Here is a 15,784-nt window from a genome sequence, read left to right as displayed (position 1 = left end):
TTACAGTGGGGGTGGGAGGGCACATTATCCTTACTGTTACCCTGCTGGGGGCAAGTGAGGGGCAGAGACAGGCGGTGCCAGAGGTACTGGGAGACCCATGTGGGTTGGGAAGTTTATCAGAGGTTCTGACCCACATTTAGTGACCCCAATGCATCTTGGCCACACCTCCAGTGACGTAACAGCCGCTATTGCGTCATTCTGCAAAAAAAAAAAAAAATGGGCCCCAGCAGCCCCCCCCAATGTGTGTGAGTGCGCCCCGGGAATGAGGTAAAGGGGCCAGTAGCGGTCCCACTCACACTCACACTCACACTCACACTCACACTCACACTCACACTCACACTCACACTCACACTCGGTACAAATCACGATGACGAAGCTCACGGTCCCTTTAAACGCAGCGTCTCCGGGTCACATGGGCAAAGACTTTGGGACACGCCCCCTCGTACCTCATTGGTTTCACTGGTTCGCTAAGACCCGGACAGACCTCCAAGCCTCTAGCCAATCAGCTCAGCCGCTGTATGGCACCGCCTCTGCGAGCACCAATAGGGTGGGAGGGGTACCCGCCCCCGCTCCTCCAGCCAATCAGCTCTCTGTGAGCTCCAAGCGTGAATCTGAGGGAACCGGAGAGACCGCAGCGCTGGGAGAGACTGGAACCTGCCCGAGAGGTGAGAGCTGCGTGTGGGGCCCCTCTGTCTCTATTGCCCCTCTGTCTCTATTGCCCCTCTGTCTCTATTGCCCCTCTGTCTCTATTGCCCCTCTGTCTGTCTCTATTGCCACTCTGTCTGTCTCTATTGCCCCTCTGTCTCTATTACCCCTCTGTCTCTATTGCCCCTCTGTCTCTATTGCCCCTCTGTCTCTATTGCCCCTCTGTCTCTATTGCCCCTCTGTCTCTATTGCCCCTCTGTCTCTATTGCCCCTCTGTCTCTATTGCCCCTCTGTCTCTATTGCCCCTCTGTCTGTCTCTATTGCCACTCTGTCTGTCTCTATTGCCCCTCTGTCTCTATTGCCCCTCTGTCTCTATTGCCCCTCTGTCTGTCTCTATTGCCCCTCTCTCTGCCCCTATACCCCTATTACCCCTATTGCCCCTCTGTCTCTATTGCCCCTCTGTCTGCCCCTATTACCCCTCTCTCTGCCCCTATTACCCCTCTCTCTGCCCCTATACCCCTATTGCCCCTCTCTCTGCCCCTATACCCCTATTACCCCTCTCTCTGCCCCTATTACCCCTATTGCCCCTCTGTCTGCCCCTATTACCCCTATTACCCCTCTCTCTGCCCCTATTACCCCTATTACCCCTCTCTCTGCCCCTATTACCCCTCTGTCTCTATTGCCCCTCTGTCTGCCCCTATTACCCCTCTGTCTGCCCCTATTACCCCTATTGCCCCTCTGTCTCTATTGCCCCTCTGTCTGCCCCTATTACCCCTATTACCCCTCTCTCTGCCCCTATTGCCCCTATTACCCCTCTGTCTGCCCCTATTACCCCTATTATCCCTCTGTCTCTATTGCCCCTCTGTCTGCCCCTATTACCCCTATTGCCCCTCTCTCTGCCCCTATTACCCCTATTGCCCCTCTCTCTGCCCCTATTACCCCTATTGCCCCTCTCTCTGCCCCTATTACCCCTATTGCCCCTCTCTCTGCCCCTATTACCCCTATTGCCCCTCTCTCTGCCCCTATTACTCCTCTCTCTGCCCCTATTACCCCTATTGCCCCTCTCTCTGCCCCTATACCCCTCTCTCTGCCCCTATTACCCCTCTCTCTGCCCCTATTACCCCTCTCTCTGCCCCTATTACCCCTCTGTCTGCCCCTATACCCCTCTCTCTGCCCCTATTACCCCTCTCTCTGCCCCTATTGCCCCTCTCTCTGCCCCTATACCCCTCTCTCTGCCCCTATTACCCCTCTCTCTGCCCCTATTAGCCCTCTCTCTGCCCCTATTAGCCCTCTCTCTGCCCCTATTAGCCCTCTCTCTGCCCCTATTACCCCTCTCTCTGCCCCTATACCCCTCTCTCTGCCCCTATACCCCTCTCTCTGCCCCTATTAGCCCTCTCTCTGCCCCTATTACCCCTCTCTCTGCCCCTATTACCCCTCTCTCTGCCCCTATACCCCTCTCTCTGCCCCTATTACCCCTCTGGTAATGCCCTATACCCCTATTACCCCTCCGTTACTGCCCCTATTACCCTCCGGTACTGCCCCTATCCCCTTATTATCCCCCTGGTATTGCCCCTATACCCTTATTAACCCCCGGTATTGCCCCTATACCCCTATTACCCCTCTGGTACTGCCCCTATTACCCCTCCGGTACTGCCCCTATTACCCCTCCGGTACTGCCCCTATTACCCCTCCGGTACTGCCCCTATTACCCCTCTGGTACTGCCCCTATTACCCCTCCGGTACTGCCCCTATTACCCCTCCGGTACTGCCCCTATCCCCTTATTATCCCCCTGGTATTGCCCCTATACCCTAATTAACCCCGGTATTGCCCCTATACCCCTATTACCCCTCCGGTACTGCCTCTATTACCCCTCCGGTACTGCCCCTATTATCTCTCCGGTACTGCCCCTATTACCCCTCCGGTACTGCCCCTATTACCCCTCCGGTACTGCCCCTATTACCCCTCCGGTACTGCCCCTATTACCCCTCCGGTACTGCCCCTATTACCTTTCCGGTACTGCCCCATTATCTCTCCGGTACTGCCCTATTACCTCTCCGGTACTGCCCCTATTACCTCTCCGGTACTGCCCCTATTACCTCTCCGGTACTGCCCCTATTACCTCTCCGGTACTGCCCCTATTACCTCTCCGGTACTGCCCCTATTACCTCTCCGGTACTGCCCCTATTACCTCTCCGGTACTGCCCCTATTAACCCTCCGGTACTGCCCCTATTACCCCTCCGGTACTGCCCCTATTACCTCTCCGGTACTGCCCCTATTACCTCTCCGGTACTGCCCCTATTACCCCTCCGGTACTGCCCCTATTACCCCTCCGGTACTGCCCCTATTATCTCTCCGGTACTGCCCCTATTACCCCTCCGGTACTGCCCCTATTACCTTTCCGGTACTGCCCCTATTATCTCTCCGGTACTGCCCCTATTACCCCTCCTGTCTGCCCCTATTACCCCTCTCTCTGCCCCTATTACCCCTCTGGTAATGCCCCTATACCCCTATTACCCCTCCGTTACTGCCCCTATTACCCCTCCGGTACTGCCCCTATCCCCTTATTATCCCCCTGGTATTGCCCCTATACCCTTATTAACCCCCGGTATTGCCCCTATACCCCTATTACCCCTCTGGTACTGCCCCTATTACCCTCCGGTACTGCCCCTATTACCCCTCCGGTACTGCCCCTATCCCCTTATTATCCCCCTGGTATTGCCCCTATACCCTTATTAACCCCCGGTATTGCCCCTATACCCCTATTACCCCTCCGTTACTGCCCCTATTACCCCTCCGGTACTGCCCCTATCCCCTTATTATCCCCCTGGTATTGCCCCTATACCCTTATTAACCCCCGGTATTGCCCCTATACCCCTATTACCCCTCCGGTACTGCCCCTATTACCCCTCCGGTACTGCCCCTATTACCCCTCCGGTACTGCCCCTATTATCTCTCGCGGTACTCGCCCCTATTACCCTCCGGTACTGCCCCTGTTACCCCTCTGGTACTGCCCCTGTTACCCTCCGGTACTTGCCCCTGTTACCCCTCCGGTACTGCCCTATTACCCCTCCGGTACTTGCCCCTATTACCCCTCCGGTACTGCCCCTATTACCTTTCCGGTACTGCCCCTATTACCCCTCCGGTACTGCCCCTATTATCTCTCCGGTACTGCCCCCTATTACCCTCCGGTCACTGCCCCTATTATCTCTCCGGTACTGCCCCTATTACCCTCCGGTACTGCCCCTATTACCCTCCGGTACTGCCCCTATTACCCCTCCGGTACTGCCCCTATTACCTCTCCGGTACTGCCCCTATTACCTCTCCGGTACTGCCCCTATTACCCCTCTGATACTGCCCCTATACCCCTATTGCCCCTCTGGTACTGCCTCTATACCCCTATTGCCCCTCTGGTACTGCCCCTTTACCCCTATTATCCCCCCGGTATTGCCCCTATACCCTTATTATCCCCTTAGTACTGCCCCAATACCCTTATTATACCCTTAGTACTGCCCCAATACCCTTATTATACCCTTAGTATTGCCCCAATACCCTTATTATACCCTTAGTACTGCCCCAATACCCTTATTATCCCCTTAGTACTGCCCCAATACCCTTATTATCCCCTTAGTACTGCCCCAATACCCTTATTATCCCCTTAGTACTGCCCCAATACCCTTATTATCCCCTTAGTACTGCCCCAATACCCTTATTATCCCCCTAGTATTGCCCCAATACCACATTCTGGTACTTAAGGTGCTGCCCCTATACCCCAGCCTGCCATCTGCTACTGCCATAATCCTCCTATTGCCCCCAACTTGCCCCTCTGGTGCTGTCCAACAGCCCTAAGCTGCAGTGCACTATTGCCCCCTGCCCCCTATGTGCAACAGCCCCTGTATACTCTCCCTGCCCCTATATATACCTATATATGCCAGAATTTCCCAGCATGCTCAGCGAGCCAGCCCAGTATTGCCGGGGGGGGGGGGGGGGGGTAAATGTTTGTTTTGCTGCAGACAAACCCCATGTGCGATTACTCAGCACTTTCCCAGGGGGCGGCGCCATGAGGATCAGACTGTGCCAACTGCCTCCGGGGAGGGGGGTGGGAACTCAACCATCTGGTTTATTACTTGCCCGCTGGTTACCTCTCCTACTGAGTGATTGGGGGTGGGGGTGAGTATGAGCTAGTATGGGTGGGGGTGCATCCCCCCTCTTATCCCTACGTTCCCCCCCTCTTATCCCTGCGTCCCCCCTCTTATCCCTGCGTCCCCCCTCTTATCCCTGCGTCCCCCCTCTTATCCCTACGTTCCCCCCCTCTTATCCCTGCGTCCCCCTCTTATCCCTGCGTCCCCCCTCTTATCCCTGCGTCCCCCTCTTATCCCCCTACGTTCCCCCCTCTTATCCCTGCGTCCCCCCTCTTATCCCTGCGTCCCCCCCTCTTATCCCCTGCATCCCCCCTCTTATCCCTGCGTCCCCCCTCTTATCCCTGCGTCCCCCTCTTATCCCTGCGTCCCCCCCTCTTATCCCTGCGTCCCCCCTCTTATCCTGCGTCCCCCTCTTATCCCTGCGTCCCCCCTCTTATCCCTGCGTCCCCCCTCTTATCCCTGCGTCCCCCCTCTTATCCCTGCGTCCCCCCTCTTATCCCTGCGTCCCCCCCTCTTATCCCTGCGTCCCCCCCTCTTATCCCTGCGTCCCCCCTCTTATCCCTGCGTCCCCCCTCTTATCCCTGCGTCCCCCCTCTTATCCCTGCGTCCCCCCTCTTATCCTGCGTCCCCCTCTTATCCCTACGTTCCCCCCCTCTTATCCCTACGTTCCCCCCCTCTTATCCCTGCGTCCCCCCTCTTATCCCTACGTTCCCCCCCTCTTATCCCTGCGTCCCCCCTCTTATCCCTACGTTCCCCCCCTCTTATCCCTGCATCCCCCCCTCTTATCCCTGCATCCCCCTCTTATCCCTGCGTTCCCCCCTCTTAATCCCTGCGTTCCCCCTCTTATCCCTGCGTTCCCCCCTCTTATCCCTGCGTCCCCCCCTCTTATCCCTGGCGTCCCCCTCTTATCCCTGCGTCCCCCCTCTTATCCCCCTCTTATCCCTGCGTCCCCCCTCTTATCCCTGCGTCCCCACCTCTTATCCCCCTCTTATCCCTGCGTCCCCCCTCTTATCCCCCTCTTATCCCTGCGTCCCCCCTCTTATCCCCCTCTTATCCCTGCGTCCCCCTCTTATCCCTGCGTCCCCCTCTTATCCCTGCGTCCCTCCCCCTCTTATCCCCCCCCCTCTTATCCCGCCCCCTCTTATCCCCCCCCCTCTTATCCCTGCGTCCCCCCCTCTTATCCCTGCATCCCCCCCTCTTATCCCTGCATCCCCCCTCTTATCCCTGCGTCCCCCCCTCTTATCCCTGCGTCCCCCCCCTCTTATCCCTGCGTCCCCCCCCTCTTATGCCTGCGTCCCCCCCTCTTATGCCTGCGTCCCCCCCTCTTATGCCTGCGTCCCCCCCTCTTATCCCTGCGTCCCCCCCTCTTATCCCTGCGTCCCCCCACTTATACCTGCATCCCCCCTCTTATCCCCCCTCTCCTCCCTGCATCCCCCCTCTCCTCCCTACATCCCCCCTCTCCTCCCTACATACACCCTCTTCTCTCCAAATCCTTCCCCTCCTGCCCCATACATGATTATTACCCTATATATATATAAATTACACACCCAGTAACCTGCCTGTATGTATTTGGGGTGTGGGGGGAACTGGGGTACCTGGAGGAAACTCACACAGACATGGGGGGGGGGGGGCATATACACACCCGAGCCTGTATGTATTTGGGGTGTGGGGGGAACTGGGGTACCTGGAGGAAACTCACACAGACATGGGGGGGGGGCATATACACACCCGAGCCTGTATGTATTTGGGGTGTGGGGGGAACTGGGGTACCTGGAGGAAACTCACACAGACATGGGGGGGGGGGGCATATACACACCCGAGCCTGTATGTATTTGGGGTGTGGGGGGAAACTGGGGTACCTGGAGGAAACTCACACAGACATGGGGGGGGGCATATACACACCCGAGCCTGTATGTATTTGGGGTGTGGGGGGAACTGGGGTACCTGGAGGAAACTCACACAGACATGGGGGGGGGGGGCATATACACACCCGAGCCTGTATGTATTTGGGGTGTGGGGGGAACTGGGGTACACACCCTGTAGATTTTGCCCTGGCTGGAATCAAACCCGGGGCCCCAGGGGCCCAGCGCAGAGTTTAGTTCCCTATAAACCCATTTGTGAGATTCTCCTTATAATAGAAATGTGCCCCCCTCTATTACCCCCAACTGCCCCATACCTCCCAACATTTGAAAAATAAAAAGAGGGAGAAAAAGTTTTGGTGCAGCGCGGCAAATTTTTGACCATGCCCACTTTTGTGGCCACGCCCCATACTGTACTACCTAAGGGAAACAATATAGCAACTCCTACATATAAATACAAATATAGAGAGAAGGCAGTCAGTTATAACTAAGTACCAGTTTTGCCCCCCATACACAGGAGCCCCCCATACACAGGAGCCCCCCATACACAGGAGCCCCCCCATACACAGGAGCCCCCCCATACACAGGAGCCCCCCCATACACAGGAGCCCCCCATACACAGGAGCCCCCCATACACAGGAGCCCCCCCATACACAGGAGCCCCCCATACACAGGAGCCCCCCCCATACACAGGAGCCCCCCCATATACAGGAGCCCCCCATACACAGGAGCCCCCCCATATACAGGAGCCCCCCATACACAGCGGGATGCGCCATGAAAAGCGGGACAGTTGGGAGGTATGACTGCCCTACTTACCCCACTTACCCTTTTGCCCCCACAGGTCATTATGCCGGCTGTGCCACCCACCACTGATTCTGCCTCCTGCCCTCACCATAAGGAAAGCCATGCGACCAATGGCAACGTGAAGGCGGAGCTTAGTGCAGACAGGAAATGGATTCGGCCAGACTTGCCCAGCAAGTGCACCTGGCAACTGGGAAAGGCCCAGAGCGACTCGCCCCATCACCACGTGGAACTGTAAGTGCCCCCAGGGAGGGGCTGTCTGGCTTGGCCACGCCTTTCCTTGGGTGTTTGTGCCCCAGGGAGTGGCTGTCTGGCTTGGCCACACCTTTCCTTGGGTGTTTGTGCCCCAGGGAGTGGCTGTCTGGCTTGGCCACGCCTTTCCTTGGGTGTTTGTGCCCCCAGGGAGTGGCTGTCTGGCTTGGCCACGCCTTTCCTTGGGTGTTTGTGCCCCAGGGAGTGGCTGTCTGGCTTGGCCACGCCTTTCCTTGGGTGTTTGTGCCCCAGGGAGTGGCTGTCTGGCTTGGCCACGCCTTTCCTTGGGTGTTTGTGCCCCAGGGAGTGGCTGTCTGGCTTGGCCACGCCTTTCCTTGGGTGTTTGTGCCCCAGGGAGTGGCTGTCTGGCTTGGCCACGCCTTTCCTTGGGTGTTTGTGTTCTGAGGGAAATAAGGGTCTGGCTGGGCATCGGCATTCCTGATTTTTTTTTATATATAATTTTATGGGGCCATATCCTTCATTTCCCAGGGTGCCACAGCCATGTGACCTGTGCTCTGATAAACTTCAGTCACACTTTGCTGCTGCGCTGCAAGTTGGAGTGATATCCCACCCTCACCCCCAGCAGCCGATCAGCAGAACAATGGGAAGGGAGCAAGATAGCAGCTCCCAGTAGGTATCAGAATAGCACTCAATAGTAAGAAATCCAAGTCCGGCTTGGGACTCCTCCAGTTACATGGGAGTAGGAGAAACAATAGGTTAGCTGAAAGCAGTTCTAATGTGTAGCGCTGGCTGAAAGCTCAGACTCAGGCACACTTTACTGCTGCGCTGCAAGTTGGAGTGATATCCCCCCCCCCCCCCCAGCAGCCCGATCAGCAGAACAATGGGAAGGGAGCAAGATAGCAGCTCCCAGTAGGTATCAGAATAGCAGTCAATAGTAAGAAATCCAAGTCCGGCTTGGGACTCCTCCAGTTACATGGGAGTAGGAGAAACAATAGGTTAGCTGAAAGCAGTTCTAATGTGTAGCGCTGGCTGAAAGCTCAGACTCAGGCACACTTTACTGCTGCGCTGCAAGTCGGAGTGATATCCCCCCCCTCACCCCCAGCAGCCGATCAGCAGAACAATGGGAAGGGAGCAAGATAGCAGCTCCCAGTAGGTATCAGAATAGCACTCAATAGTAAGAAATCCAAGTCCGGCTTGGGACTCCTCCAGTTACATGGGAGTAGGAGAAACAATAGGTTAGCTGAAAGCAGTTCTAATGTGTAGCGCTGGCTGAAAGCTCAGACTCAGGCACACTTTACTGCTGCGCTGCAAGTTGGAGTGACCCCCATATAACCCCCAGCGCCCCATAAATACCATGGGAGAACCCCCTGAATGTAAATGTTCTGTACCTGCCCCCCAGGAGTGAGCGGCCCCGGATCCTGCCCAGTATCCTGCAGAAGATCGGGGACACCCCGCTGGTTCGGATCAATCAGATCGGGAGGAGATTTGGGCTGAAGTGCGAACTGCGTGAGTTTCTCCCTTTGTGTCACATTTGTGTTGCATTTTGGCTTTGGGCCCCCCCCCCAAAGTCTGAGCCCCCATCTAACCTCACCCCCACATTCCCCCCCAAGTCTGAGCCCCCATCTAACCTCACCCCACATTCCCCCCCCAAGTCTGAGCCCCATCTAACCTCACCCCACATTCCCCCCCCCCAAAGTCTGAGCCCCCATCTAACCTCACCCCACATTCCCCCCCCAAAGTCTGAGCCCCCATCTAACCTCACCCCACATTCCCCCCCCCCCAAAGTCTGAGCCCCCATCTAACCTCACCCCCACATTCCCCCCCCAAGTCTGAGCCCCCATCTAACCTCACCCCCACATTCCCCCCCCCCCCCAAAGTCTGAGCCCCCATCTAACCTCATCCCCACATTCCCCCCCCCCAAAGTCTGAGCCCCCATCTAACCTCACCCCCACATTCCCCCCCCAAAGTCTGAGCCCCCATCTAACCTCACCCCCACATTCCCCCCCCCAAAGTCTGAGCCCCCATCTAACCTCACCCCCACATTCCCCCCCCCAAAGTCTGAGCCCCCATCTAACCTCATCCCCACATTCCCCCCCCCCCAAAGTCTGAGCCCCCATCTAACCTCACCCCCACATTCCCCCCCCAAAGTCTGAGCCCCCATCTAACCTCACCCCCACATTCCCCCCCCAAAGTCTGAGCCCCCATCTAACCTCACCCCCACATTCCCCCCCCCAAAGTCTGAGCCCCCATCTAACCTCATCCCCACATTCCCCCCCCCAAAGTCTGAGCCCCCATCTAACCTCACCCCCACATCCCCCCCCCAAAGTCTGAGCCCCCATCTAACCTCACCCCCACATCCCCCCCCCCAAAGTCTGAGCCCCCATCTAACCTCACCCCCACATCCCCCCCCCATAGCTCAGGCCGTTCTCTGTCTTGGCTCCTCCTTCCGACCCACCAACCCTTGTCTGTTTGAGTCAAGAACTGACTCAGAAGCCGTTATTTTAAATATTAAGCCACACCCCCTATGGGGCATTTTCCTGGGGGCGGGGGGGGGGGTATGTGAGGTTCCCCCCGGCCCCACTGTGGCTAATCTCATTAGTTAAACCACTGGCTGCATGGAGTTGCGCATCTCTCTGCTTCTGGCTGCAGCTGCAATGTGAGGGGGGGTAACTCAGAGGCTAAATACCCCAGTTAGTAAACCAAGGGTGGGGGGGGGGGCTGCTGGGAGGCCCAAATACCCTACATTAAGGGGTTAATGCCAAGGCTCCCAAACTCTAAATTCTTTTATGGAGGGTAAAAGACTTGGCAGCTGCAGCCTGGGGTTGTGTGGCCCCCCCCCCCGGGCGTTGTGTGGCCCCCCCGAGGCGTTGTGTGGCCCCCCGGGCGTTGTGTGGCGCCCCCCGAGGCGTTGTGTAGCCCCCCCGGGCGTTGTGTGGCCCCCCCGGGCGTTGTGTGGCGCCCCCCGAGGCGTAGTGTGGCCCCCCCCGGGCGTTGTGTGGCCCCCCCCGGCGTTGTGTGGCCCCCCCGGGCGTAGTGTGGCCCCCCCGGGCGTAGTGTGGCCCCCCCCGGGCGTAGTGTGGCCCCCCCGAGGCGTAGTGTGGGCCCCCCCGGGCGTAGTGTGGCCCCCCCGAGGCGTTGTGTGGCGCCCCCCGAGGCATTGTGTGGCCCCCCCGGGCGTTGTGTGGCCCCCCCGGGTGTAGTGTGGCCCCCCCGGGCGTAGTGTGGCCCTACTGGTCGTTCCCCTGCTGGCCCCGTAGGCCCCTCAGACAGTTCTTTCCAGGGTGGAACATTATAACACAGGCTGCTGTTTACTTACCCTTTTGCCCCGTGGGGCTGCGCATATAAATAGGGAGGGTAAATATTTGCTTTGGGTATTTAGCCACAAGGTGTCACCGTTCTATTGGCCGGAGCTGCCCCAGGGGTTATACACGCGGATTCCTTCTGCCCTGGGGTACAGCACCCACTGAGGGGCCCCCTCTTATAGGCATTAATAGTATCTGCCCCCCAACACCCCCCGGCAGGGCATTCCCCAACCCCCTCACTGCCCTCACCGTGAGGAACCCCTTACCCAACATCCCCCGGCAGGGCATTCCCCAACCCCCTCACTGCCCTCACCGTGAGGAACCCCCTACCCAACATCCCCCGGCAGGGCATTCCCCAACCCCCTCACTGCCCTCACCGTGAGGAACCCCCTACCCAACATCCCCCGGCAGGGCATTCCCCAACCCCCTCACTGCCCTCACCATGAGGAACCCCTACCCAACATCCCCCGGCAGGGCATTCCCCAACCCCCTCACTGCCCTCACCGTGAGGAACCCCCTACCCAACACCCCCCGGCAGGGCATTCCCCAACCCCCTCACTGCCCTCACCGTGAGGAACCCCTACCCAACACCCCCGGCAGGGCATTCCCCAACCCCCTCACTGCCCTCACCGTGAGGAACCCCCTACCCAACATCCCCCGGCAGGGCATTCCCAACCCCCTCACTGCCCTCACCGTGAGGAACCCCCTACCCAACATCCCCCGGCAGGGCATTCCCAACCCCCTCACTGCCCCTCACCGTGAGGAACCCCCTACCCAACATCCCCCGGCAGGGCATTCCCCAACCCCTCACTGCCCTCACCGTGAGGAACCCCCTACCCAACATCCCCCGGCAGGGCATTCCCAACCCCCTCACTGCCCTCACCGTGAGGAACCCCCTACCCAACATCCCCCGGCAGGGCATTCCCCAACCCCCTCACTGCCCTCACCGTGAGGAACCCCCTACCCAACATCCCCCGGCAGGGCATTCCCCAACCCCCTCACTGCCCTCACCGTGAGGAACCCCCTACCCAACATCCCCCGGCAGGGCATTCCCCAACCCCCTCACTGCCCTCACCGTGAGGAACCCCCTACCCAACATCCCCGGCAGGGCATTCCCCAACCCCCTCACTGCCCTCACTGTGAGGAACCCCTACCCAACATCCCCCAGCAGGGCATTCCCCAACCCCCTCACTGCCCTCACCGTGAGGAACCCCCTACCCAACATCCCCGGCAGGGCATTCCCCAACCCCCTCACTGCCCTCACCGTGAAGGAACCCCCTACCCAACATCCCCCAGCAGGGCATTCCCCAACCCCCTCACTGCCCTCACTGTGAGGAACCCCCTACCCAACATCCCCCGGCAGGGCATTCCCCAACCCCCTCACTGCCCTCACTGTGAGGAACCCCCTACCCAACATCCCCCGCAGGGCATTCCCCAACCCCCTCACTGCCCTCACCGTGAGGAACCCCCTACCCAACACCCCCCGGCAGGGCATTCCCCAACCCCCTCACTGCCCTCACCGTGAGGAACCCCCTACCCAACATCCCCCGGCAGGGCATTCCCCAACCCCCTCACTGCCCTCACCGTGAGGAACCCCCTACCCAACATCCCCGGCAGGGCATTCCCCAACCCCCTCACTGCCCTCACCGTGAGGAACCCCCTACCCAACATCCCCCGGCAGGGCATTCCCCAACCCCCTCACTGCCCTCACCGTGAGGAACCCCCTACCCAACATCCCCCGGCAGGGCATTCCCCAACCCCTCACCGTGAGGAACCCCCTACCCAACATCCCCCGGCAGGGCATTCCCCCAAACCCCCTCACCGTGAGGAACCCCCTACCCAACATCCCCCGGCAGGGCATTCCCCAACCCCCTCACTGCCCTCACCGTGAGGAACCCCCTACCCAACATCCCCCGGCAGGGCATTCCCCAACCCCCTCACTGCCCTCACCGTGAGGAACCCCCTACCCAACATCCCCCGGCAGGGGCATTCCCCAACCCCCCTCACTGCCCTCACCGTGAGGAACCCCCTACCCAACATCCCCCGGCAGGGCATTCCCCAACCCCCTCACTGCCCTCACCCTGAGGAACCCCCTACGCTGCACTATTTAGTGTGTAACTTGCAAAGGACTGACCCCTGCGGTACCCACTAACCACACTGGCCCAATTAGAAAATGTTCCATTTCCCCCACTCTTTGTACTCTATCCTTCAGCCAGTTCTCTATCCAATTACAAATATTATGTTCTAGGCCAATATTCCTTAATTTGATCATTAACCCTCTGTGAGGTACTGTATCAAACGCTTTAGCAAAGTCCAAGTAGATCCCATCCACTGCCATTCCAGCATCAAGGTTCCTACTCACCTCCTCATAAAAGGCAACTAAATTAGTCTGGCAAGATCTGTTACCCATAAACCCATGTGGCACAAACTAATAGTATTGTGAACTGCAATGTATTCAAGTACCCTATCCCTTATTACCCCTTCCAGAAGCTTTCCTACTACTGATGTCAGACTAACAGGCCTATAGTTTTCAGGCTGAGAACGGGATCCCTATTTAAATAACGGCACCACATTAGCAATCCGCCAGTCTCTTGGCACCATCCAAGGGTTAAATGATCCTGATCCCAATACACCGGCACCGGGGGGCAGCAAAGTGTTCAGCTGTAGTGACCTGGGCAATAGACCCTACTGGAGAGGTAAATACCCCCCCCCCCTTACTATAAAGGAACAGTAAATACAAGATCCTTGTGTTTTTTGTTGATAGTTTGCTGCAGTCGCCTGACCCAGTCAGCAGCCCATTGGGGTCATTTGGGCCCCGGGCAGAACCAGCATCGGGCCCCATAGTTTATAATAAGGCTGAGGAGACCATTCCTGAGTTTGGGGGTTCTTTCATGTCTAACTGCCCCCAAGTCCCAGACAGTACCTGCCCTGCCCATTCACTTGCTCTGTCTCCATCTGATCTGTTTCTGCCCCCCCCCCCCTAGTGGCCAAGTGTGAGTTCTTTAACGCGGGGGGCAGCGTGAAGGATCGGATCAGCCTGCGCATGGTGGAAGATGCCGAGAGAGATGGAATCCTCAAGCCGGGAGACACCATCATTGAGCCGACGTCTGGGAATACTGGTGAGCCTGCCGGGGGGGGCTGGGAATGGGCCGGGGGGGCTGGGAAATGGGCCGGGGGGGGCTGGGAATGGGCCGGGGGGGGCTGGGAATGGGCCGGGGGGGGCTGGGAATGGGCCGGGGGGGGCTGGGAATGGGCCTGGGGAGGCTGGAAATGGGGCGGGGGGGGGCTGGGAATGGGTCGGGGGGGGCTGGGAATGGGCCTGGGGGGGGGCTGGGAATGGGCCGGGGGGGGGCTGGGAATGGGCCGGGGGGGGGGCTGGGAATGGGCCGGGGGGGGCTGGGAATGGGCCTGGGGGGGGCTGGGAATGGGCCGGGGGGGGCTGGGAATGGGCCTGGGGGGGCTGGGAATGGGCCTGGGGGGGCTAGGAATGGGGCGGGGGGGGCTGGGAATACTGGTGAGCCTGCCGGGGGGGGCTGGGAATGGGCCTGGGGGGGCTGGGCCTGGGGGGGGCTGGGAATGGGGCGGAGAGACAAGGAACTCACTAAGGAACAACCAGGTGGGAATTGGGTCTGGGGGTGACGCCCATTCCTGGGGCCACATTCCCATACACTGGGGGTCATTCTCTTGTTGGATCAACCAACCTTCATCAAACCAACACCCAACGGCACTGGGTTCCTGGCTCATCATTCGCTCCACATTGTTCTGTTACTGCTCCATATGGACCTTGGTTTGGTTATTATGGGATGGGAGGAGAGGGATATGGATAGAGAAGATCAGTTGGGGGTTATTATGGGATGGGAGGAGATATGGATAGAGAAGACCAGTTGGGGTTATTATGGGATGGGAGGAGAGGGATATGGATAGAGAAGACCAGTTGGGGTTATTATGGGATGGGAGGAGAGGGATATGGATAGAGAAGATCAGTTGGGGGTTATTATGGGATGGGAGGAGATATGGATAGAGAAGACCAGTTGGGGTTATTATGGGATGGGAGGAGAGGGATATGGATAGAGAAGACCAGTTGGGGTTATTATGGGATGGGAGGAGAGGGATATGGATAGAGAAGACCAGTTGGGGTTATTATGGGATGGGAGGAGAGGGATATGGATAGAGAAGACCAGTTGGGGTTATTATGGGATGGGAGGAGAGGGATATGGATAGAGAAGACCAGTTGGGGTTATTATGGGATGGGAGGAGAGGGATATGGATAGAGAAGACCAGTTGGGGTTATTATGGGATGGGAGGAGAGGGATATGGATAGAGAAGACCAGTTGGGGTTATTATGGGATGGGAGGAGAGGGATATGGATAGAGAAGACCAGTTGGGGTTATTATGGGATGGGAGGAGAGGGATATGGATAGAGAAGACCAGTTGGGGTTATTATGGGATGGGAGGAGAGGGATATGGATAGAGAAGACCAGTTGGGGTTATTATGGGATGGGAGGAGAGGGATATGGATAGAGAAGACCAGTTGGGGTTATTATGGGATGGGAGGAGAGGGATATGGATAGAGAAGACCAGTTGGGGTTATTATGGGATGGGAGGAGAGGGATATGGATAGAGAAGACCAGTTGGGGTTATTATGGGATGGGAGGAGAGGGATATGGATAGAGAAGACCAGTTGGGGTTATTATGGGCTGGGAGGAGAGGGATATGGATAGAGAAGACCAGTTGGGGTTATTATGGGATGGGAGGAGATATGGATAGAGAAGATCAGTTGGGGTTATTATGGGATGGGAGGAGATATGGATAGAGAAGATCAG

At 58.0% G+C, this 15,784-nt stretch overlaps 1 protein-coding gene across 3 annotated transcripts in view; it reads left to right on the top strand.

Moving 5' to 3' along the window:
* Window positions 1-547: 547 nt before the first annotated feature.
* The window catches only part of cbs (cystathionine-beta-synthase), a 29,626-nt gene continuing 14,389 nt past the window's right edge, over window positions 548-15,784 (top strand). The window contains exons 1-4 of one of the 3 annotated variants that reach the window (XM_031895905.1): window positions 548-665; window positions 7,487-7,680; window positions 9,059-9,165; window positions 13,946-14,080. In XM_031895905.1, the coding sequence (XP_031751765.1) occupies window positions 7,493-7,680; window positions 9,059-9,165; window positions 13,946-14,080 (430 nt within the window). In that variant the 5' untranslated portion in view covers window positions 548-665; window positions 7,487-7,492. Of the gene's footprint in view, window positions 666-4,788; window positions 4,815-7,486; window positions 7,681-9,058; window positions 9,166-13,945; window positions 14,081-15,784 lie in introns of those variants that run through there. The other 2 variants (XM_031895906.1, NM_001008170.1) reach the window with 2 other exon arrangements.

The sequence above is a fragment of the Xenopus tropicalis genome, chromosome 2, assembly GCF_000004195.4.
Source record: "Xenopus tropicalis strain Nigerian chromosome 2, UCB_Xtro_10.0, whole genome shotgun sequence".
Taxonomy (NCBI): Eukaryota; Metazoa; Chordata; class Amphibia; order Anura; family Pipidae; genus Xenopus; species Xenopus tropicalis.
Note: the sequence above shows the minus strand (reverse complement) of the source record. Positions and strands in the feature narration are given on the sequence as shown.